The sequence below is a fragment of the Primulina eburnea genome, chromosome 13 (genome assembly GCF_022965805.1).
Source record: "Primulina eburnea isolate SZY01 chromosome 13, ASM2296580v1, whole genome shotgun sequence".
In the NCBI taxonomy this organism is placed as follows: Eukaryota; Viridiplantae; Streptophyta; class Magnoliopsida; order Lamiales; family Gesneriaceae; genus Primulina; species Primulina eburnea.
Genome location: NC_133113.1, coordinates 6184838 through 6210565, shown reverse-complemented (window position 1 = coordinate 6210565; position 25728 = coordinate 6184838). Strand labels below are relative to the sequence as shown.

Here is a 25728-nt window from a genome sequence, read left to right as displayed (position 1 = left end):
CATCACAAAATGATAGAATCTCTTATTTTTTGTTATCAAAATCCTTGTATTGTATTCAGCGTTTTCTCCCTGAACCTCGGCTGAAAACATCCTTCTCCAACCGAGGTGATGCCTGTTGGTGTAATTGCATATAATATTTGCCTTGAGAAATCACGGAATAAAAATGGTTCGACCAAATGACTACGAGAAAAATAGTCGATGCATTAGTTTGACTCATTTTTCTTAAAACAAAATTGTCCCGCTTCGGTGTTTACGGCTGTTGGCAAATTATTTCCCAAGATACAATGACTATGACTTCAAAATAGTAATACTACAAATTTTAAAATCATACGAACTTTGACAATGTTTAGAATGCTATCAGATGGTATAAAAAAAATTTCAATTTCGAATTTTAAGCGTCAAACTTAAAATTCCAATTCCAATAATTTAAATCTTGCAAAATTTGGATTTAAATGAAAATGCTTGAAAAAACTCAGAACTAGAAGACAACTCTCGAATTTAATTCAAAAGTTTGAATGTAAGCGTATAAGTTTAGAAAATCCAAACTCACTATTTTATATCTTGAAATTTTGAATTTTAAGCGTTAATGATTAAAAATTCGTATGTACAACTTAAATGAATTATTCAAGTTGGGTCACTAAAGTGACACATCTTCAATTGAGACGCCACCGATTGCATTTTTTTTAAAATATATATTATATATATATAATAAGTAATATTTATTGTATTTACTAATAAAATAAAATTCATTTTATAAAAAAAACAAAATTAAATTTCATGAAAAACAAACAATAATATAATCATATTTTACTAACTTGTTTTAGTCATATTTATAATTAATTAGATAATTATTAATGTGTGATAATTATTAACATGTGATATTAACAAGACCGAGGTTTTATATAAGGGTTTTTTCGAAAATTATCGTCTTATTAATTTAATGAATTATTAGTTTATAATATTGACTTAAATTTGGACTTAAAAAATATTATTTTAGAGATATTACAAATTTATCGAATATTATATTATAAATTTTTTTGTCGTTTTTGACAATACTAAGTCTACAACATATATAAAATTTACAATTATATATATGGAACAATTTCAATTATATAAAATATAAAAAAAACTCACTTTCTGAAAACAAGATTTGTTTCAGAAAAATAATATATCAAATTAAAACTCTTTCACAATTCAATTCAATCCAATCCAATATTTTAAAAAGGCAAAAATTTGTGTGAGATGGTCTCACGGATCGTATTTGTGAGACAAATATCTTATTTGGGTCATCCATGAAAAAGTATTATTTTTTATGCTAAGCGTAATACTTTTTATTGTGAATATGAGTGGGGTTGACTTGTCTCACATATTATGATACGGTCTCACATGAAACCCACTCTTTTAAAAATTTGACGCATTTTCAATTTGTAGATCATAAAAATTTATATGAGACCGTAATTAATTTTGAGATATAAATCTTCTGTTCGAATCGATTCATGAAAAACAATCACATACTATTATACATTAATTTTTTTAAATGTATATATATTTGAAAAATATATTTGATTTTAAAATATTATTAATTTTCTCGGTGAAATTGGAACAAACCTCGACTTAACTGACTTCCATTAGTCAAAGTACGAACCGCACGCCAAGTACTTCACCGAATAGCGGCAGCAGGCAGGCAGCTAGAAAGCGAACGATGCTGGGTTTTGCGGCCTCCGCCACCACTTCCTCTGCTTCCACTAACGCCGGCGTCACCTATTCACTTTACAACGAGGCTCACACATCGTACACGAGCATTCGCTGCGCCACCACCTGTTCTCTTCAACATAGAATTTCATCGCCGTCCAACCAATCGGTACTTACAGTAGCATTTAGCTATTCTGTTTCAAAGCTCTTTGGAATTCAATTACTTTCACACATGATCTATGTACTTATTGATTTGAGTTTTAGTCACTGGCGACATCGTCTAAGATAACCGCGTTTCCAATTCAAGCTATGGCGGAAACTCTCACAACTCCGAAGCATGGCTCCAAGTCCTCATTTTCTGGTGCTTTCTCATATATGACTTCAGTGAAGAGTTTTGTTTGTTTTTATTTTTTCTTTGTTTTGGAATTTCAAGAATGTTTGTTTTTCATTTAGCTGAGTTTAATTATTCTATTTCCTCTATGTCGCTCTTAGAAAAGAGGCAAGCGTTGATTTCACTTTCAGACAAGAAAGATTTAGCATTGCTTGGGAATGGATTACGGGAATTGGGGTGAGCATTATGATACTAGTGCATTTTTTGTTTCGTTTTTTTGTGCCTGTAAAGAAAATTGAGGCAAAGGTTATGAGATGCGTTTTTGCTTTAAAAGGTTCTGGTTTGTGTTCAGGCATACAAGGTATCACATGCAAATGTGTGGATGATTTTAAGATATAGTTTATATCGGAAGTTCGTTTTCTGTAATTTGTTTTTTTTTGGTTTAATATTAGTCTAAATGCAGATGTTAAAATCTTGGCCATCTAGTTCGGAGTATGAGATGATGTCTGTTTGAGAAATTTAGACGTGTTAATTTTGCGCCATCTGTAAAATACTTGGCTTCTGCTTGTTAGAGTATATTGTTTTGAAATTTACTTCATTTTGCACCCATAATATTATTTACTAGATGAAAATTGAAGACTTTGACTTCATGCATTTAAAGTGCAATGTGTGATGCTCTTATTTGAAATGTCTCTTAACTAAGATGATTTGGAGGTTGGGGCTAAACAGACACCTGCCGTGAAGAATTTGAAGCTAAGAAAATTTTGTTTGATTCTGGGCTGTGAGTATATGATATGACCTTAAATCATTTAGTAACGACACTACTTTAAGTGAGAGTCCTGATCTTTGCTTGTGTAAAATTCTAAATTTTTGCATTTTTCAACTGTAGAATCAATTAAGAAATCATTTTATGATTAATTGAGAAATAAATATACATAAATTAAAGATTAAAACTATATTTTTGATATTGTAGTTTTCCTGGGTATTATAAGGGAGAACTAAAAAAGAAAGTATGGAATGGGGAGCACAAAGTGTTAATAACATATATCGTAAAAATGAAATATTTACAAAGTGGTCGTGTTTATTGCCACAACTAACTAATTTTTTGATTTCAAAATAAATGAAAAACATTATGTGTTCTATTAGTCTATATAATTTGAATCATTGGATGCACTAAGCAATGATCCGCAGCATGTGTAAAAGTAAGCTTCTTGTTGATTGTGTTGTGCCCAAGTCGTTGGTGCTATTTATATGTTTTTGGTTAATATATAGTGTTGCTGCCCTGACGAGACTACTTTGTCAGTAGTGTAGGTGTGTGTTACTTTAGGATGTAGTGGTTGTTTGGAAATATTGCATTTTTTCAAAGTATTGAAAACAGTTGAACTTTTATGTCACATTGAAATTTCAGATTATTTGGCTACTTGTACAGAGTTCAGAGCAGTAGCATGTTGCAATTTGTACTCTTTGTCTGCCACGTCTTGATCCCTAACAGAAACATGTTCTATTTGTTATTTATTAGGTTCACAATTGTTTCAACTGGAGGAACAGCATCAGCTTTGGAAAGTTCTGGAGTTCCTGTCACCAAAGTAGAAGAACTAACTAGTTTTCCTGAAATGGTAAGCCTTTTCTCCTACTTTGTTGGACATCGATTTCCATTTTTGTGTTGTTCAGTCCTTGGATGTGGTTTGAATTTTCTCTACTGGGTATTTTTGTGCTCCACTTTCGCTAAAACTGAAGAAACATGCTTATGTTTGTCATGGAACCACATTAGGTTGATAAAACATAATTCCTTTTCACTTCTATTTTTATCATGTACAGCTTGATGGTCGTGTTAAAACATTACACCCGAACATACACGGTGGTATTCTTGCTAGAAGAGATCTAGAGCATCACATGAAATCGCTCGATAAACATGGAATTGGTGAGTTATTACTTCACTTTATCAGATATGTTAGTACGGGTCAAACCTTTTCTTCATTGTATCATTTTCATGCTTCCCTTTTTTCTTTTACTATCTTATACTATATTATTAAAAATCTTTATAATAGAGACAAAAATGGTGATGTGGTCTGGTTTTTTGTTGTCTTCCTTTTTTTATTTAAATTTCATCATTCAAATTGCAGTGTAGTCCCACCTTAATTTTTACGATTATGATATGAACCCCATTTCAATATGATCATTTCAAATTGTTGTATAGTCCTTCATTATTTTTTACAATTATGATATTGCCTCTATTGGAATATATATAAAAAATATATATATAACAAAATTGCACAAGTATGCAACTCTTGTGCCGGTGCACTAGTTTAAGATAAATTTTGGGTTGGATGTCATTCAGATTATATGCTGCCTTGAAATCATAATTAATAAAACGGTGTGTATTTTCCTTTTTGTAAAATTTATGTCATGTGCTGAAGAAAAATTGCTATTTAGCCATCCTCTGACAAGCTAATCACTGTGGAGTTGTTGTTCCATTGAGCAAATTCCAATAAACAATTAACAAATCATCCTTGTGCCATGTAACAACATTAGGAACACATAGGCGATGTTTTCACTGTTACTCAAAGCAAGTAACACTTAATCGATTTGTGTCGACACGATTACTCCTGTTTAAAACCTTTGTTTTGTTTGAAAAAATCAATTAGCTTTAGTTTTCAAATGTATAGCAATTTCATCAACTATGTCTCCATCTTTGATTTTTGTTGGATAAAAGGGTATCCATTGGCAATGGTGTATCATGGAATGAGTGCGAGTTAAGTTTGCTGTGAAACATTGAAGTGAGCTGGAATATTTATTGATCCTTAATCCTATATACCTTAACTCTCAGCGGCAAACTGGAAAGTTCGGAGAAATGATGGTTTAATGGATGTCGAGTGTTGATATAGTATTTTTTGGACTAACGGAAACAAAAAATATGATCAGTTGTGCTACGAGTCGTGTAGTTGTATCAAATCATATGCCTTGTCATGCAAGAAATAGATATCAGGATTTCAATTTCTAGTAACTGGAGGAACTGGAATATCTGGTAAATCTATTCCTCCTATCAAGTGTACTATCAACTTGTTGCAAAAGAAATACTGTAATTGCTTATATTATTCTGAATTTGATTTGCCGGTGTCATGCACTATGATCATGTGCTAACTTTTTACCAAATTATTGTTTTCCAGGTACATTTGATGTGGTAGTGGTGAATTTGTATCCCTTCTATGAGAAGGTTTCCTCAAGCGAGATTTCTTTTGAAGATGGTATTGAGAACATTGATATTGGTGGACCTGCCATGATTAGGGCGGCTGCAAAGGTTTAGATTATTTGTTTAGATAAACTGGGTTATCTTTGTTTGTTAGTAAGTCCATTAATTACAAAAGGACAGGTGTAAAAGCTCTTGCATTCAAGGTACTTGTTGAAAACTATATGTGATTGTCTGCAATGTCAAGCCAAGTTTCTATGAGAACGAATCCTTCATAAGCTCAGCAGAGGAGCATAAATTACTCATTCAACCTTGTTACTTGTTAGCCAAGTTGTCCACATTGAGAGACGAAAAATTATCAAAAAATGGAAATATTTCGATTAATGTGATGAAGTACCTTCTCAACATGAAGCTACTTAATATTGCCAGTACATTCCGCTACATCAAATTAGAAGTTTGTGATGGATGGGATGAAGCCTTCTCATTGTCAAGTTGGTACAAATAAATTATTTGAAGATCAAAGTACTCCTCTGTTTATGGTATCTCAGGCCTTTTACCCCCCTGAAGGTGTTATCTGGGCCAAAAACTTTTAAATATACCTTCTCTGTGTTTGTTTTCTTTGTGCTCTTGTATTATTGGATAATATTTAATGCATATGATGTAAAGTTTGCAGCATGGGATAATGGGCTGCATCTTTTAGGGTTGGAAAACTGTCGGTTGATAAAGCCTTCAGGTTTAGATAAATTTGGGGAACTTCAATTGTCAATGCTAATATGTTAGTGGCCCCACCTACCACACCACCACAATATTTGAATCCTTATGAAGAGAGAGAGAGAGAGCATTTTGTTGACTTAAACTTGTGCCAAGAGGACATTAATTTTTTATCTGATGAACCACATAATCAAATCACTAACCAAGAAATATATACAACTGTTTATATCATGTTTTTTAACCAATGTCTGCATGTACTGTGGAAGAACAACTAACATTACGTGATTTATCTCATTGATGTCAGTAGTTTACTGTTTTTTTACTCTAATATTGATGTCTGTTTTGATATCTTCTCATTGAACAGAACCACAAGGATGTCTTGGTTGTGGTTGATTCTGGAGACTATCCAGCTCTCCTAGAGCATCTCAAAGGAGGACAGGAGGACCAGCAGTTTCAAAGGAAGCTTGCTTGGAAAGCTTTTCAGCATGTTGCTTCTTATGACTCGGCAGTTTCCGAGTGGTTGTGGAAGCAAATTGCGGGAGGTATGTCAGAACCAAACAATTTGTATTTACCAGTTCTAAGCATCAGAATACTTAAACGGATGCCAGTGAAATGTGCCATAAATCAATTTGAAACTGAACTTTAAGAAATCAGAGAATAATTGGCAGAGAACACTTTTATGTTTCGCAGTAAATTATATGTTGTTTAATATCTTTGTTATGTTCTCACACTTGAAATTTTTTATATCTTTAAGATAGGTTTCCTCCAACCCTAACCGTGCCTTTATCCCTCAAGAGTTCACTTCGGTATGGGGAAAATCCACATCAAAAGGCTGCATTTTATGCTGACAAGTCTCTTGCTGAGGTCCATGCTGGTGGGATTGCAACTGCTATTCAACATCATGGAAAGGTACGACTTTGGGATCATATGGAGGACCTTGTTTTTTAGGAAACGTCCTTTCTTAAACTTTATGCGTGCATGCAAATGTTTATATTTGGCTACCTGCTAATAGTTGCTATTTGATGATGGTTATGATATTAGTTGGATTCTATCAATTCCTCTCTTCCAAATTTTGTGGCTTTTCTTTATGAATTGGCACAAGATTACCTTTTTACCTTGAATTTTGACATGACACTAAGATAGCAATTCTAAATTGTCTTTTCAATGTTGTTTTTCAATCCACCATTGATGATTCTCGTGATATGTGAGAACAAGTTTTTTAGTTTCAAGTTTTAAATAATGCTTTAAAATTTTAAATCACTGCATTTAATGAAGTTTAGTTCATATGTTTAGGCAGTGAAAGATGGCTAACCTTAGCTTAGAACATTATAAATAATACTTACAGTTTACAATCACCGCAATTAGTGAAGTTTAGTTTATGTATTTAGGGCGGTGACAAACAGAGAACTTTGGGTTAGGACATTGGGAAAGCAACAAGATCCAATGTTTTGTGGAGATCATAGCTGGTTATGAATTAACCAATTAAACTTCTGCATACCATTAAAAGAAGAATTCACTGGCTGCAAAATGTTTGTCCAATTGAAGTATGAAGCTTAATATTCCTGCGTAGGATACAGAACCAGATAGTCTTTGCATGACTTTTCCTTTTCACTTACTGCATTTTCCCTATCTGTAATAAAGTAATTATGTGTTCATTAGCAGCATCCTTTGTGTGATCATATTTATGCTGCTATAGAAGAAATGAGAACTAGGGCTCTGACAAGTTCATTGACTCGAGCCTTTTCAGTTTGTGATTTTGGCCTTTTCTATCATTTCTTTGTGGTATTACGTCGCAATAGTTTTCTCACTTATGTTCAATGTTGCTTCACTTTGATTCAGGAAATGTCATACAATAATTATTTAGACGCCGATGCAGCTTGGAACTGTGTTTGTGAGTTCAGGAGACCAACATGTGTGGTTGTGAAACACACAAATCCCTGTGGAGTGGCGTCACGTGATGACATTATTAAAGCATACAGACTGGCTGTTAAAGCAGATCCAGTCAGTGCTTTTGGTGGTATCGTCGCCTTTAATGTCGAAGTAGATGAGGTAAGATTAATTTTCCATATTTGCGTCATTGACTTTAGAAATAAGGTTTTCGTTTTAGTGAATTCCAGAGCACTGAGCTCAGAGTTGATTTTTTTAAAACCCATGGTTCCTACAAATAAATATGGATGTAGAAAAATGTGTTTGAAATGCTGATGTTCTGGAGGGAACAACTTCTCATCGGTCCATGTGTATGACAGGCTCTCGCAAAAGATATTCGAGAATTTAGGAGTCCAACGGATGGTGAAACTCGCATGTTTTATGAGATCGTGGTTGCACCTAAGTATACCGAAAAGGGTCTTGAGGTACTGCGTGGAAAGTCCAAGACTCTGAGAATCCTCGAAGCAAGTAAAAATAATAAAGGGAAACTATCACTCAGACAAGTTGGTGGTGGTTGGTTAGCTCAGGAAGCAGATGATCTGACACCAGAAGAAATCCAGTTCAACATTGTTTCTGATAAAATTCCACAAGAAAATGAACTGACTGATGCTAAATTTGCATGGCTTTGTGTGAAGCATGTGAAAAGCAACGCAATTGTTATTGCTAAGGTACGTGTTCTCTAATAAAATTATCTGTTAAATTTTGATGCATAAAAATTCATCTAACTTCTGACCCCAGGCATATCTGCATTCTATAGAACAATTGTATGTTAGGTATGGGAAGTGGACAACCAAACCGTCTTGAGAGTTTGAGGATAGCAATGAGGAAAGCTGGGGATGAAGTCAAGGGAGCTGCATTGGCCAGTGATGCTTTCTTCCCATTTGGTATGTTGCTGATAATATATGTTGTACTATGAACATTGTGTCGTCATTGTAACAGATAGCATATGCGAAGAATATGCATTTAAAATAAAGAAGGTAAAATTGAAAAACAATGAAGGCTTGCTAAAATTGAAAAGAAAGAGTAAGATCGCCTTCTTATGCTCCGAATGGATGGAATTGGATTTTGTATAGAGTAAAAAGGGGTACACCAAAGGAGGTTAGGATGAAAGAAATGTTGCTACTTAAGAGCATTAAGCTGTTTTGCATCTGTTTGACGTTTTTAACCTGCTAAGTAAGTTGGCCGAAATCCATGTTATCTAAACTCGAGTTTTTATATTAATTGTAATAGCCTGGAATGATGCTGTTGAAGAAGCATGTCAAAGTGGGGTCAGTGTTATCGCCGAGCCGGGAGGAAGCATCCGAGATGCTGATGCAATCGAGTGCTGTAAGAAGTATGGAGTATCACTTATCTTTACCAATATAAGGCACTTTAGGCATTGATTGATGGTGGACTTTGTCATTCTGGATTATATTTTGTTTTTGATGGGGGAGATTGGAAGTTTGTTTCGATACTTATATCACATTCTCCCTTTTCTTTCGGGAGGTTTTTTTCGAAGACACTGTAATCACGAGATATATATATATATATATATATATATATATATATATATATATGGAAGTTGGTAGACGCTGATGGCATGTGCTGTAACATTATCTCGTATCATTTTTTCATTGTGTGCTGTTGCGGTCTACTCTCATTGTTGAGAACATGAAACTTAAGAAAATCAAATTTTGCGTAATTTGTTGTCCGAGTTTGGTGTTACGTAATTTTCTTTGTGAATCGTGAAGGGACTGAGAGAATGGAAATATTGAGCAATTTGGCCTCCGAGTGTATTTTCATATTTCATGCACGTAAATGCATGATTGATATGTGATTTTAAAATCAATAGAAAATAAATATGTTACAAGGAGGACGTAAATATAGAAAATAGAAACATATACACGAGTAAGATTAATCTCTGAAAAGTTCGACCAAAAAAGTCAAATATTTCAGTTCTAAAATATGCAAAATAAAGCGTAATCTGAAAAACTTGTCCTATTAAAATTTGAAACAGAGAATTCATGTAATCAATGTCGATCTTAATTGCCCTCGATAATATGCTTGATATTTTATAATTTTTTTTACTAGAAGATCACTTAATTCCTTTAAAAAAGGGTGCAAATTACTTATTATAACAGAAAGATGCAAAGAATATTTTTTAAGATAAAACTATCCAAATATCTGTTAATGAATAATATATTTTTAAATAATTGTCCCATTAATTTTACCTTTGTAATAAAAAATAAAATTAAGTTATACTTAAATAAGTTACTGCATTGACAGTCTAAAGGTAATCTAGGAAGAAAATATTATATTGTGACTAAATGAGTTTAATGGTATGAAAAACTAGTTCTGCATAAAAAAAAAATTTTAGGATTTTCCATAAAATTATATGAAATTATTTTTTTCTCAGAGCATTCAAATTATTAAAATGATCTTTAGTAAAAAAAATATTAAAATAATATATAAAATAAAATATTCGAAGTGAAACAAAAACCTTCACATAATTTGATCCATGATTCCATGTGCTCATCATATGTAGCTCCCCACTGCCGACAAATCAAGAGAACTAGAAATTGGTGTGGTTGAAAGGGCAACGGTCACAAAATTTGAAAACAATATTTGCTTATGTTTTGAAAATAAAAGCTACTAAAAAAGTAACCTTTTTCAAACGCTTAAGATTCCAAATCTCCATCTTTCCAATTTCGTGTACAGAAAACAAATTCAAATGTCCAAACCCCAAACTAAGACACAACGTTTGAAGAGCACAGAATCCAAATGAAGGTGATCAAATCTTTGAAAAAGCTCAAATTTTGGTCAAGAAAGAAGAGGAAAACTAAGCTCCAGTTCACTACCGAAAAGCCACCACCGAAACGGCCAGCTCCTCCTCCACCACTTCCACCTTATCACGCCTGGCACAATCACTACCAGCCGGTTTCGCCTTCCGCCCCACCCCTACCGCCATGGCTGGAGTTTGATCATGAATCCGAAGAGACCCTTCTACAATCTGAGGTGAATTCAGCATCTACAAGCTCTGACAATTCAAGAATTCAAGCACAATTTTCTCCACCAGAACTAATCAATGATACTCCAACGGCAAAGAAAGAGAAGTCTCCTGCAGGTAGCTCCTCATATCAGCAATATCTGGTCCCGAATCCAGTTTATGGGACTCCTGTGGTTCTTGAATCCAAAAAATCAGAGGGGGCTAATGGCGCTTTTGGATGTGTTCTTAATATCGGGGTCCACATGGTAAGGTGTGTTTTTCCCTGTTTTCACATTAGGGAAGCTTGATCTTCTCTAAAACGATGGCTGTAAATCATAAAAAATTTATACAATTTCTGCCCCTGATTGCTGATTCCCCTTTGTATCGAGGTGTTTGCATCGAAATAAAGGTCCGCCTAATTCACATTGTGCTTCAAACTACAATTACATGATTTAAACCATCACAAAGAATGATAACTAATGGAGAAAAGGCAACAACGGGCACATCTAAATGCAAGACAAAGGTATATGTGATCGGTTAAACTAGGTTTCAAGGAAAAATATCGTCCATAATTTTCTTCAAAAAGATAACTTAATGAACGAATTATAATAAGACTAGCATAAAGATAAGTTCAATCAAATATCCATAACCGAGACCTACCAATTCTATGAGAAAACAAAAATATGCAAATAGCTCTTAAATTTGTAACTTCGGTCTTCGGGGCCACCTTGATGAGTCTCTATTATGTTGTATCAAAATTCAAGAACATAAATTGTTTGCAGCGACCCTGTCGCAACAACTCCGTTGATTCAGTTCCCAGCCGATAGAAATATGTTAGCTTCATTGCAACTTCTTGTCATCATTGCATTGTTTAGATATAAATATACCTTCTGCCTCATATCATAATAAAAGACAATCTATCATCAGGAAAATCCAGCAGGCATGCACTACAAGTACAATGATGCTGCAAAGACAATATCTCTCTTGATCTTGGTGACAGCTTCTTCAAATTTTACTTCAAGCTCTGTTTCTCCAATTGATTTAGCTGCTTGAATCAGCTGCTGAAGGACTTCCTCCAACCTCCTGATAGCCCTGATCAAGCTTCCCTCAAACACCTGCGACATTTCCATAATTTCATAGAATTTGGATCCTTTTGCCCAAGCATAAACCGCCTCCATAACATCTGGTCTGAAAGAACTCACAAAACTATCAACATCGATTTGAACCTGACGCCAAGGGAAAAAATCCATAGTTAGAAAATTGTATTCAACTGATTGAATACTAGGGCTACGGCAATCCCCATTTAAATGTGGAAAACAGTAACAGGAAATATTAATGCTTGTTCATAACGTAGAATGAGGTGTCACATCAGAAAAAACAATGGCAGAGATAAAATATACATTAAATTGTAAAATATACGGAACACACTAGTTTATGTTTGTATGTGGCACTTAGGAAAGCACGGTTCTCATAGTGGAATCAGAAAATATGTCTGTCATTTGTTGACATCCGTTGAAAGTTAAAAAACTAGAAAGAAGATAGCAAGCAAGAGTAAATTCCTTAAACGATTAGATACAGCACCTACCAACACTCGAGAACATAAAAAAAAATACAAAAATCCATTATTTTTGCACAAACAATCATGTAGGGAGATCCTCTTAATTGGATTTTGGATGTGGAGAACGACTTGCAAGCAAATTGGGCCCTGTACACCAGTCTAGCCAATATCACCTGTCTCCTGATTTAAAAATAAGCTTACTTGTATCTTATATCACATTGTTTAGACATTTTACCATTGTTTCCCAATAATGCTGGACAACTGCTTCAAACGCAAAATGCAGTTAACGCCAATAACATTCCCGAGTAGATCATTAATAATTAAACTTTAAAGCATCAAACAATCTAAAATAAAAACATATTATGGTCTGAAGATACCTTGCACTCGAGCTGAACCTTGGCAACTTTACGTGCTGTATCCTGTAATTGCATGAAAAGCATCTCAAGTTCATCTCGAGGCTTTTGGGATTCCTGTAGCTTTTCTCGCCACACAAAACACGAAAGAAGAGATATCATCTCCTCCACCGTAATATCCTTCAGAACCCCATTGAACATAAGTTCCGTCAGTGTCAATTCATCTGCGCTGCTGATTTCACATGCTACTTTGCCCTTCAGCTCCACAACATCATCACTCGTAATATATCTGTAAGTTTTTTGGATCAAATATTTTATATAAGATAAATTATTTAAGTAACGCAAAAAGCAACCAACGACCAAATCCCCAAATGAAATGCACTCGAGAACAATTGATGTCAACAGAAGCAACATGACAGGATGACTGGTAACTCTTGGGGTTTTAGAATTGCCCAATATTTTAAAAGGCGTTGCCTAGAAATGCAAAATAAATGGTGAATGGTTGAATAATATCAAGTAACTTCCGCACAAGTATTGAAACTTCGTTAGATGAGGGTAAATGTCATGCAGATCCATTTGACTGTTCAAGTTGGTTCAAAAAGGTTCAAAACAAAAGAATGAAGTGTTTGTTTAGCTGCATAAGCGGATCCTAGAAACACTGATGAAATGACCCTTGCCAAGTTTATCAATTAGTAAAAAAAGAACCCAATTCCCATTCTTTCCCACGTTATAATCAGTAACCTTGGTTTTGATGGGACAAGATGATACACTAACAGGAATATATATGATCGTTTTTCATGGGCAAATAGAGCATTCACATCAAAGACCCTGCAGTTTACTTCGTTCAATTCACAACCATTTTATTCAGGGTAGAAGAAATCTTAATAGACTGCAACAGAGAAATCAAAGGAATACGCAAAATAAGAAAGGAATAAAACGAAGTATAGTAAATCGAAGATGAAGTATGCTAACTGGCATGAGAAAATTACACTGAATCATTGAATACAAGACAAAAATTTTTTTGAAAGAGTTCAATGTCCTGCTGCTGCTGCAGTTTAGTAGCCAGGTTTAGTGCAGGTAGCAAAAGTAAGAAACAATAAATAGAGTGTCTAAAATTAAAGATCAATCGAAAAAGGATCTCAAAACGGGATCAACAGGAGCTAAATTATGTGAGATAGCTCGCCCTTACATTGCGAAGAAGAAAACATGCAGGTCAAAAGTAAAATATTCAATAGTCACTTCCGACATACAAGAGAACAATAAGACATTACCCCATTCTCCTCAGTACTCTTTTCCTTGCTTTAAGTTCACCTTTGAATGCTAATACTGAAGAAGACCGCATCATTCTCTTTATAGATTTGATTTTGGCAGTAAGTTCTTTCTTTGTGTGTAGAACTTTTAGCTTTTGCTCAAGCAGTGGAGATTTGGCAATTTCATGCTTTTCAAAAAGGTTCTCCAACATTTCTATTCTACGTGCTGCCTTCCTATAAGAGCTGCTTTGAACCTGGAGAATATACCAAAATTTACAAAAAAGAAAAGAAGAAGAAGAAGAAGAAGAAGAAGAAAGACCAGATAGCTAGCGGTAAAAAACCAAGATAAAAATGATGATAATAACCGTATCATACCTTCATGTCATCTTCAGGATCTAGGAGAGGAGTGCCTTCTTTCACAAATCTATTGAGAACTTCAGACACTTTCTTCAGTGTATTTTCTCGAGCCTTAACTGGCAGTAGGTCTTTTGGTATTACTATTCGGATACTACTCAAGCAATCAATCTGCCAAAAGTAAAACAAAGGAGAAAGAAGTCACATTTCAAAAATTCAAATTCTAAAAGAAAGAAAACTAAACTGGTTGATGTGTACTTCATAAACAAAGATTGCCAAAGATCAATTGTCTAAAACGAATTTGCTCATGTCCCAACCGAACACGCAGGGTTTTAAACAACCATTAATTCTATGCGGAAGGTTTTCTTACATTTTCATGAGGGTGTTAAATGTCACTTGCCTGAAAATTTTCATCAGAATAGTAAACTTGGGTGTTTCAGCTAAAAAAAAAATCTTGAAACCAAGACAAAATGATAGAACCAATATTTAGAAATCTTAGGTCATTTATTAATGCATTTTTCCTCAATCGTGTTTCTTTCGCGAAGGCCAGTGTAAGCAATAAGGTGAACCACAAGGAGGAGCACGTAGCACGGATGCCCAAAAAAATTTAAGATATCGGACACGGATACAACAAAAACCGTGTCGTTCACTCTATGGAGGTTTGATCAGTCGGATATGTTTTGGACACGGTAAGAACATACCATGGATACGGCGCGGCGCAGATACGTTTTTTCGGATACGTTCGGGCAAAATTGCAAATCATGTAAAGTTTTAGGGGTTAATTGAAAAGTTACTGAAATTTACGAGGACTACTTGAAAAATATTTAATAAAAAGGAATTGGGTTTTTAAAGCCCTAAATTTCTAATTGATCTTTTCGTTTCTAGCATTCTGCTCGGCTCTCATCTTCACTCCTCTTAAGTCTGACGTCGCCCGCCTCCCTTTCTGCCAATGCCGATGCCGCTCGCAGCATGTAAGCCCTAAATTATTGTTTCTGACTTTCTGCTCCACTCATCTGAAGTGCTCGCAGCATGTAAGCCCAATTTCTAGAGCTAGTGTTTTATTTTGTACTTGAAATACTATGATTGATGAACTATTGCATTCTATCTCTATCATTTTTAATGATTGTCCTATCATAACCATATTGTATCTTATATTTTCAAAAGTTGCCGAATCGCCGTATTTGTATCACATTCTATACAATACCCGTACCCATATCTATGCAACATAGAAGGAGGCATATAAGAGTAACAAATGTGCCGATTCACCTGTGAAAGGGGAATTGAAATAACAGCAGGCTCGCCAGGCTCCTTAATTGGAATGATCCTGATTGTTTTTTTAGCAAGTTCATCCTTCTGCATACGACATCTTGTGAGAACATCCACCATATAGCTCGAGTCTTCAGGCTTCTTATTTGCATCCTCTGAGATTAACATTTCCAATAGATGATTATGAATTTAAAAATACATAAAGATCCTAATCTAACAGAAAATCATCTCACCTTCAGACACTTCTTTAATCCTCACAAAATTAATTATGACTCCCCATGTCACATCATCCTTGACAGAAAAAGAAGATGAATTCTCATCATTCTTTGTACATTGGATGCATACAAGCCTGCCAGGCTGCAGGAAGGGTAAGCAGTGTTTTGGCAAGAGCACTATGTCACGGACATCCTTTTTCAAGGTTTTATATTGCTCTAGCAAAGAGTAATAATCCTCCAAGCTATCTTCCCCTTCTATTATCATCGACTCCCTCTCCTTTTCAAGGACTTTTGCTTGTTTCTGCAAAGATAATGCCCCTAGATATTAGAATTCTAGCATTTGAGGCCTGCTGATAATCTCTTATAAATCAACTTACTTCAAGATCAGGAATGGCTCGGTCCGCTTGAAATTGATAGAAAGAATTACGGAGCAAAGTCTCAGGATCACCATCTTCACTTCGGATTTGATTCAATAACATATTGTAGTTCAAGTGGAATGCACTGAAATGTAACAGACCAATCTATGAGGAGAAGAAACTGAGATTTAAACAATACCAGGCTCTGGATACTTTTTTATTGTAAAAGAACATTTGTCCAAGTCGGGATTCAGCCACGGAGAATACACATGATCCCCAAGCTCATTGAATATTTCAACCATGATATAAATGACAGTGGGTCTACTGCACGGATTTTGATGCAAGAGTAATAGAATTATCATTGATGCTCAATACTATAAGTTAAACAGCAAACAAAAGCTGCCAAAATATCATACCACAATTTAATGTCAAAACTGCCAAGACATCAATCAAGTAGCAAACAATTGGAAAGCACAAAACATCAACTCCTCAAATAAAAACAATTAACTTTTGCCTCGTATCAAGCCAGATGCCATCAATACGATCCAGTGACACATACATCTAGGTGTCATGAACATATAAAAGCATATGACATAGAGAAATGCTAAATGAATTCCTGGCAAGCAAAAATTCATATCCAATTGAAAACACTAACCAGAAATCAGGATATTAATTGATAACCAGCATCGTCTCTGCATAGACTAATTAATATATTTGATACAATACAAAAAAAAAAGTAAAAGACTCCTCAAAAACTTACTGAAGAAATAAACAATTCGACACTACCAAGATCTTGCTATTCATCCTCTTTTAATGTGCCTTACAAGTATGTTAATTAATACCAGGTCCAAGAGATCACCTGTTCAAAGGATCAGCACTTCCTTTTAACATCAGCTTAGCTGTAGAAGGTTCTAGATTCTCGTCAACCATTAGGATACAGATGCCACGTTCATCAATTCCACGGCGACCAGCACGACCACTCATTTGTATGTATTCCCCACTAGATATCCATCTAAATTTATCTCCATCAAATTTGCGGACATTCGTGAAGACAACAGTTTTGGCAGGCATGTTCAGCCCTATGCTGAAGGTCTCTGTCGCAAACAAACACTGCAAGAAACAAAATTGAAAAAAAAAAGTAACAATAAGAAAGTTATGTGAGAAAGAAACTTTCAAGTGTGGGCTATTAAAGAGAGAAGATTCAAGAAAGGTCCGACAAAAAGGTATGGGTCATCCAATTAGAATCCGATAGCTTAGAAGTCATACCTAAGACCACAACTTTATACATAAAGAATGTCTTTGATTACCAATAACGAAAGTTTCGTAAGGGGACTATCTTCTTATATTTTAAATTACACAAATTCACCAACAGCTTACCAGCAGGTAGATTTTGCAACATGACCAATTAGCAGAGCAGATATGCGCATTGCTATAAAATTCCATGATGAACCATTGCAGTTTTACAAGAAAGAATGCCAAAATTATAATGAAATTTTAAGACCACTATGACACGAGGAGAAAAGAGGCGAAAAGGGTTAAGAACAAGAGGCTTCCTATCAACCTTGATGAATCCTTCCTGGAATAGAATTTCAATAACTTCCTTCAATATGGGAAGCAAACCAGAATGATGCACACCTATTCCTCTTTTCAATAAGGGAAGCATGTTCGAGACCTGGAATACGTCAATAATTGAAATTAGTATAAGAGTGCATAGAAAAATAGATAAAGAAAATCACAATGGATGGAAATAGCTTCTTATTATCCACATAGCGGCACAAAATCTGACCTGTGGCAGCTTTTTATCATCATCAGATAGCATATCCATAGCACTCCAAAATATAATTTCAATATTCACCTTCTCATCATCATTGTTCAGATCCATTTTTGCCATCTACTTTATATGAGGAAAGTGTTACTCAATGACAAGAGATCAGCAAATAAAGGAACAACAAATTGCTCAAGAATTTTGCACACAGAGGCATGATAGAGAGTGAAGAATATTCCATTATCCTTATTTTCTATACATATCAAATACACTACATTGAATTGTGATATAGACTATATACTTCTACATTAGCTCCAACAATTGTAGGGATTATACACCAATATTAGCTCCAACAATTGTAGGGATTATACACCAATTATTCAAAAACGCAGTATCAAGAATATCAACTAAAAATACCTAAATAAATCTTGTCTTTAGATAAATCTTTATATTTGCTGCACTCTCAAGTTTGAGCATAGATACTGATCATGTCTAGCTTGTCAATGAAAGATATGAAATTTTGTTATGAAATGGCCTTAGTTAGCACGTCATTGTAGTTCTGGAGTTACGAAAGTCATATAAATAATTACATATTTAGCTTTTATTGATGAAATCTCTGTCAATTTCAACATGCCTAATACGATCGTCCAAGACGCGATTATTTGCAATGCTTATGACTTATTTATTAGTCCGAAATAGTCTCATCGCCGACTTCATCTACTTTCATTCCAAGTATTCCTTCTAACGGTCTAACCATAACATCTCACGTAAGGATATGAGGGATGAGTAAGTGAATGAAGCTCTTTGTTAGGATGTTTAGAGAGGGTCAGATTGATTGAGGGGTTGATGGTATCAGGGCAGGTCTGGGACGGGATCTTTCAGGAGTTCTCTCAGTCAAATCCTTCTACGAGTCTTTCTTTCCGATCAATGGTTTTCCTTTATTTCCTCTCTTTCATGTCATTTGGAAAGCTCCAATCTCACCAAAGGTTCATGTCTTCCTGCGGACCACAGTACTGGATAAGCTACCTACTTGTGAGATGATGCAAAAGAAGTGGCCTTTGTGTGCTCTGTTTCCGAATTGGTCTGTGTTGTGCCCAAGTGAGGTGGGCAATCACAATCATCTACTTATTCATTGTTCTTTCACGAACTGTCTTTGGTTCAGAGCATTGGAGGAAATGAGTTTGGTTTGGGTAGTTCCAAGATCTTTGCACGAGCTATTTGCGGCAAATTTTGGACGCGATCTTGGTAGGAGGGGCAGAATTTTTTGTACAGTGATAGTTCATTGTATATGATGGTCAGTATGATTGGAGATGAATAGATGGATTTTTGACAGTTTAGAGGAGTCGGTTGAAGAATGTTAAGACAAGATCAAAATTCGGACATCTAGCTGGATTGGAAAGCATGAGAGTTTAAGAACTTCTTGCTTTTAGATAGTTAGAAATTGGAGTTACATGTGTCGTTGACTATGGTTTTTGTCTTTTTTCTTTCTGTACGGATCCCTTGTCCGCTATCTGTAATTATTGATTCTAACTAATACATATAATTTATTTCCTTTAAAAAAAGCATCTCACGTACTTCATTTGCTCCCGTGTCCCCAAATCCAGTCATTCTTTCTATTGAACTAGGCCCAGCTTGACCTGTTAACCCCCCCACCTCAAACCAAATAAGTTTCCTTTCTTTGGGGAGAGCGCCTCTGCTGCCCAACCTCCCATGGATGTCCTACGAAAGACTTGAAGTTCATTCCCTTCCCTTATTCACAATAACAAAGCAGACAAATCCCATTTCTCTCTAGGCAAATCGAAAAAGTTAAACCAAAGTAGGATCCAACTACGAAGGCGGACTAAAAGGGCTCCACACTCAACTTCTGCATTACTCTTCAAATATCTTAGGATCTTATAAACTCTCTTTAGATGGTTTTCATATGGTGAATGCGATACCGACTCACAACACCTACGTCAACGACAAAATCCAGCCTTGTATAGGACAAATAGATGAATTTTCCCAAGAATCATTGATATTGATCCTTGTCAACTGGAACATCTGATATATCTCCTAGGGATGATAAAAACTACAATTCGAAAATACAAGATCTAGAATATCTATCTACACTAAAAATGCCTAAATAAATCTTATTTATAAATAAGTTTTTATATTTTCTACAGACTTCTTTCTTTCAGAAAGTAATCACAACTAATGCACAGACATGAGTAGTTGAAGTACATTTAAAACAAAAAAAATTTATACCTGCATTGCAAGAAATTCACACTCTCTTTTGCTGAAACTGAAACATATGACAGGATCATACTGGCGCATGATAATCATTTTCACCATTTTAAATATGTCACTATCCTCGCCAGCTTTTCCACCAACTAAACCCTTATGCCGATTCCCATTATCCTTCCTTCGTTCTTCATTAATAGGAACTAGTGCATTTAGAGCTTTCTGAAAGCTGTCCTCGCGAAACTTTCCTTTTTCATCGACCACCAAATAAAGACCATCACTTCCAGAAGGGAATACGTAATGTTGAAGCGGTGTAGGCCTATAATCCGTGTAAACAATATGGCATGGTTGTTGGTGCACCTGTATTCCGAGAATGATATAAGCACATGCATGTTTTAATGGTCTAAAATAGGTAATATAACAAAGGGAATTCATAATTTTTCCAAACACCATTAGACTAAAGTACAAATGTCATTATTCTAGAGTAAGAACTCCTAAGAGACTCTTCAAACAACTTCAGAGGCATTTAATTACGTTTATTAATTGTCTTAAACTCAACCGTCTTAAAAAAAATTTTGAAAACAAGTTCAGCAAGAAATTTTGAAAATGATATACTGTTCTTGAATCTCCGCGTGAAAGCCCAAACAAGAAAGGCCTTGGTGTTTATCAATTGTGTAATTCATTTAATGAAAAGGAACTAAACTGGAGACCCTGGGGGATAAAATAAAGAAGGCTGCATACGGTTTACATGATATAAATGTGATTGTTACATAATCAGATTTAATCAAATTTTTAGTTGAGTATTTTTGGGCTCTTGACCAATTATCCAAATTTTAGAAGGTTGCACAAGGTTCATAGGATATACGAGTGAAATTTTTTTGGCTCCCCCCCCCCCCCCCACCCAAAAACCTTTTCTAGATGAAGAAAACAACAAACCCCTGATTGATCTCGCCCTCAGCACCTAACACAAAACCAACTCTTTCCCTAATCGTTACAGTGGCTGGAAGCCTGGAATTTAAAATCTTTGCAAATCTTTAAGAAAATTAGGAGGCAAAACAGGGAAGAAGAGTTGTGGAAATGTTTGGTGCTGAATTGGCCAACTGAAAACAAGGAAAGAAGTAAAAAGATTGGTAGGTAGTGGCATAGAATAGGGCAGACACGGTGGAGTTTTATGTTGCAGTGCTAACTTGTAGTGAGTTGAAGACATAAAAACAGTGGTGCGGTGGCAACAGCTTTTCAATTCTTTAGCCGTGGGAAATTGTGTAGAAAAGGCTAAGAATTAAAAACAGAGGAAAAGGGGAACGACCAGAGAGAGTTGGGTTTGTTAAATAATATGGAAGAAGTATAAATTAAAAACAAAAAGAAGAGTGGAAAAGCTAACAAAGTCAAGGAAATGAGAAAAGAAATCATAGAGTTTGTGCAAATTTTGAATAAGAAGAAAAATACAAAAGAAATATGGAAAAAATTAGTAATTTCTCAGAAAAAAATAGATAGTTTTTAAGTATTCATTTAAAAAAAATGTTAGAGAAATTAATCCAAATTGTAACATTCTACATTTATCCAATGAAATTAAATTATATGTAAATTCATAAATAATCATTCCATGATTTACCTTTCTAACCAAGCACGTCCATAGAGGACTGTAAAGAGTAGATACTTGATAAAAAAATATTGAAGGATTCATTTTTAAGAAAAATTGATGATATAACTTTAATTTCTTATCTAGCCTCTTCTCCAAGGGATCCATGCATCCTTGCTGGCTTCTCTTTTCAAGTAGTTCCAACCTCCAAGGTATTTCAAGTGTAATCAACCATTTGAATACAAACAATAATTGTATCCAAAACCAGCCCAGAAAACCAAGTAGGAACACATCATTACATTGCTAGAAGGGGATTTGTGAGAGTATCAAGAGCTCACATAAAAAATTTCAACAAAACACAGGGCTGGTGCTATTTAACGGTATTATAAACATATTAAATATAATATTTAAACAAAAAATCCAACAGAATATTGGATTTCAGTTTAACATTCCTAGGGAGTTCAATTGAACCGTCAAGTTTTTAATGATTACGTCAAGTCTTCATCAATGTATCTATTAAGCATAACAATGCATTAAAGCTTCAAATTAAAAGCATCTGTCATAATTTTTGTGAATAGCATAACGTGCTATGATCACCTTCGCAACCCAATCAGCAAATTCCTTCGCATTGGGAACTGTAGCTGAGAGGAACACAAACCGGGATTTCTTTGGGGCCATAACGATGCTCTCTTCCCACACTACACCTCTCTCCCTGTCTCTCATGTAATGCACCTCATCGAAAATTGTCCATGCTACCTCCCTTATAACCTCAGATCCTTTGTACTGCATGCTTCGCCAGATCTCTGTAGTCATCACCTGAAATGGAGTAACAAACCTTAGCCACGTAAAAATATTCAAAACTTTGTAAGATAAAAGTAACCAAATGCTAATCACACCCACCAAGCAGGAAGCATTGGGATCAATAGTGACATCACCTGTCATCAACCCCACATCCGAAAACTCTTCTTTGAACTCTCTGTACTTCTGATTGCTGAGAGCCTTAATTGGGGACGTATATATCACACGTTGCTTGTGCTGTAATGACATCGCAATCGCGTACAAAGCCACAACAGTCTTTCCCGCAGATGTATGTGCAGACACCTAACCACAGTTTTAGAAGTTATGTTGTGCCTCCAGAGGAACATAACTTTGCTGAAAATACAAAGTCGGACTCCATACAAACATAAATTGAAATACGAAACTCAAAAAGGAAAAGTTCAGCGGTAGAAGTAAATTTATAAATTAATTCCAATGTTTGTCTCATGAGCAACGAAATATTAAAAGAAAATAACAAGCAGAAGAATTTTCCCTCACTCAAGCTCCTGCAAATTCATTTGCCTCAATATTTCCAAAGTAAACAACCATTAAAAATCTCTCTCTATCATAATCCTAGCAAAAAAACTACCACTGGAACAAAATATTAACATCAATCTATCTAATTTCCAGTAATTTAAAGAAAACAATACCATGACGGATTCGCCATTGTCTAAACATTTGATTGCTTCCAACTGAAAAGGGTCGAGGGTAAACGGGAACTCTTTGGCAGGCTTCGAGTTTTCTATGTCTATCGAACCTGAATTCAAAGCTTGCCGAGGCAAATACCCCTCTGGATAAGAGACATCATGCTGGCATGCCACTGGCTCATCAATTGTCTTCATCAAACCATTATCTTGCTGCTGCTTTTTCGTCGGAGCCTCGTAATCCTCGCTCGCCGCCGCTTCCAACGACTTTCTCTTCACTGAACCCATACCTATACTCCACAAAAAACGGTAATAATCAAAGTATCAGCCATATATATATCATGCAACCCGTAAAACACGTTCATTGATACTTTACCTGAACAAGATACAGGTCAGAGATACGTTTTGTTCAAAAAGATAGGGTTTGGGATTATGCTTCTCCTTCAAAATCTACTTCTGCCGCCAACTCTTGAGTGTTTTCCTTCGACACGGAAATAGTGCGAACAATTTTCTACAAATTCAATACTCAATGTTTGAGGGACAGCTCGAATTTCCAGAAGATTGGAATTTGTGGTGGCGAAGTTATCCTCCGGCGGCGTAAGAGATTCGTTAAAGCTTGCTTTTGCCCCCCTCTGCTGCCGGAGGCGGAAGGAGAAGTGTCGTAGCTAATTGATTCGACGCGGGCTAAAGACGACGACGTATAGATTTAAGAATACTGCATACGTTAAGTTGCATATATTAATAGTTTTTAACTCAGTGAGATACATTATATATACTCGTTATTTTGTATACGCGAAACATATATGTGCAGTCTTTTTTATCATTATCGATGGACTAAAGTGAAATTTGTCAAATTACGAAAAAACTAAATTGATGTTAGAATTGTTGAAATAAAAAAAAAAATGTGTGTTGAATTTTTTTTTTAAAAAAAAAACAAAATTGTAATATTAGTAACATATAAAAGTAAAGTTGAAGAAAAAGTTGATACTCTTCTTAGATAATTATTATTATGTCCTCAATTTTAATAAAATAGAACAGATAATTAATTATTAAAATTAATAAATATGAGAATTTGTTTTACTTTCTCTATAAATTTTTTATCAAACTAAATTTCTACTGTGTTAATATACATATATATTTTAATAAATAAAAAAGAATCGAATAAAAAAATCATTTTTATATTTCAACTGAAAAATAATATTACATTTATATTAGACAATATATGACATAATGTATTTATCAATTATGTCATACTATATATAAATTTATGTATTATATACAAAAAACTTTCTATAATAAAATAAAATAATAAACATGATACAAACTTTTAATTTGGTTTTAATTTCAACAAAAGATTTCATATTCTAATTTAAATTAAAATTTATCGAATAGACATAACACAATAACATAGTCATTATAAATCGGACAATAACACATGAATTTTATATTTATTATTAAACAATTAATATGATACGCAGGATACTTATATTATATGATTATTTTTATTATTTAGCAAATTTATTTTGACAGGATTTTATTAAAATAAGTAGACTAATTTGCTTATATATATATATGTGTGTGATGCACGAAATGTTCGTTTATATAATTAAATATTAAAACTTCTAGTTATGTGTATTTGAATAAATAATTAAAATTAAAATAAGAATAAAATAAATTGATTATAGATCGTACAATTAGAAAAAAAAAACAAATTACAAAATTTGAAAACTTCTTCAAATACAACACTTGTTGAATTTTTCGGGTTGAATTTATCTTTTCAAAAAATGGTTTGCGAGCCTCGTTACGATCAATCTAGTGTTACTTGCATAGTTCAAGAGAATGATCTATGTTCCACAAAAACATAAACTGTGGGGACCCGGACGCTAATCAAGTTCTTAATCATCATTGGGACTAATTAATCAATTATAAAACAGGGTCTAAATTTTTTTTAAAAATGCGGAACGTAGTGAAATCAAGTTAATATACATATCAGTATATAATAAAGTACAAGTCATGTACCGTCTACAAATCAGTACAAACTAAGGTTCAACAACTACTATCAAGTGTTTAACCCCTATATACAATCCAAGTCCGGAGCCTCCACTCTAATCACGATCTCTCCTCATCTCTTGGACCCTGATCCTGTCCCACCTGTTGTCATGTACGCATACAGAAAAGACAACAGCCGGATAACTCTGGTGAGAATAAATCCCAGTATAAATCAACGAAACATGCAATCATATAAACAATATAAAGCATGTAATCAGGTAACAGATATAAGTATCAAAATCTGAAACATAATCAATCATAAAACTGTCAAACATAGACGTGACTCCACGTCTCAGACTAGACTCAATCCTAGTCTAGGGATCCCGGTTTCCAAATGTGGTATTCCTATATCGAATTCCGTAATAGAAGGAACTTTGTTCCTATTACTCGATATAACCAAATATGGTGTTCCTATATCGAATTCCGTAATAGAAGAATTCTAATCCTATTACTCGATATAACCAACATCCGGTGTCCTGACCTAACCGTCA

The 25728-nt window shown here is 34.6% G+C and overlaps 2 protein-coding genes across 4 annotated transcripts; one reads left to right on the top strand and one right to left on the bottom strand.

Moving 5' to 3' along the window:
• The first annotated feature begins 1614 nt into the window (after positions 1-1614).
• LOC140809166 (uncharacterized) lies at positions 1615-9344 on the top strand. The gene is made up of 12 exons (XM_073166660.1): positions 1615-1861; positions 1957-2053; positions 2185-2260; positions 3543-3639; positions 3842-3944; positions 5191-5321; positions 6286-6463; positions 6676-6830; positions 7761-7970; positions 8168-8515; positions 8605-8731; positions 9078-9344. Exons 1-12 carry the CDS (start codon positions 1703-1705, stop codon positions 9227-9229), a joined length of 1833 nt encoding a protein of 610 aa, XP_073022761.1. The 5' UTR covers positions 1615-1702; the 3' UTR covers positions 9230-9344.
• A 1979-nt stretch (positions 9345-11323) lies between these two features.
• Positions 11324-23899, bottom strand: LOC140808614 (DExH-box ATP-dependent RNA helicase DExH9). 3 transcript variants are annotated; one of them, XM_073165730.1, is made up of 15 exons: positions 23565-23899; positions 23195-23483; positions 22629-22829; positions 22326-22544; positions 20174-20509; positions 17951-18055; positions 17726-17836; positions 17024-17274; positions 16186-16309; positions 15827-16109; positions 15594-15748; positions 14349-14498; positions 13995-14227; positions 12748-13012; positions 11324-12038 (listed from the first exon to the last, which is right to left on the bottom strand). In XM_073165730.1, the coding sequence occupies exons 2-15, from the start codon at positions 23474-23476 to the stop codon at positions 11760-11762; spliced, it is 2994 nt and encodes a 997-aa protein (XP_073021831.1). In that variant the 5' UTR covers positions 23477-23483; positions 23565-23899; the 3' UTR covers positions 11324-11759. The 3 variants fall into 3 exon arrangements, with proteins under 3 accessions (XP_073021831.1, XP_073021830.1, XP_073021832.1); XM_073165729.1 differs by having other exon boundaries at positions 23195-23478; XM_073165731.1 differs by having other exon boundaries at positions 23195-23478; positions 23591-23899.
• Positions 23900-25728: the final 1829 nt, after the last annotated feature.

Bases quoted from the DNA above. Each gene is read 5' to 3' on its own strand.
- LOC140809166 (XM_073166660.1), top strand. From the start codon at position 1,703: ATGCTGGGTTTTGCGGCCTCCGCCACCACTTCCTCTGCTTCCACTAAC. The intron at 2,054-2,184 runs GTGCTTTCTCAT...TGTCGCTCTTAG, and splicing joins CTCCAAGTCCTCATTTTCTG to AAAAGAGGCAAGCGTTGATT. The intron at 3,640-3,841 runs GTAAGCCTTTTC...TATCATGTACAG, and splicing joins TAACTAGTTTTCCTGAAATG to CTTGATGGTCGTGTTAAAAC.
- LOC140808614 (XM_073165730.1), bottom strand. From the start codon at position 23,476: ATGGGTTCAGTGAAGAGAAAGTCGTTGGAAGCGGCGGCGAGCGAGGAT. The intron at 17,837-17,950 runs GTCAGATTTTGT...GACGTATTCCAG, and splicing joins ATGATAAAAAGCTGCCACAG to GTCTCGAACATGCTTCCCTT. The intron at 14,499-15,593 runs GTGAATCGGCAC...TACTTTTGGCAG, and splicing joins TTTCAATTCCCCTTTCACAG to ATTGATTGCTTGAGTAGTAT.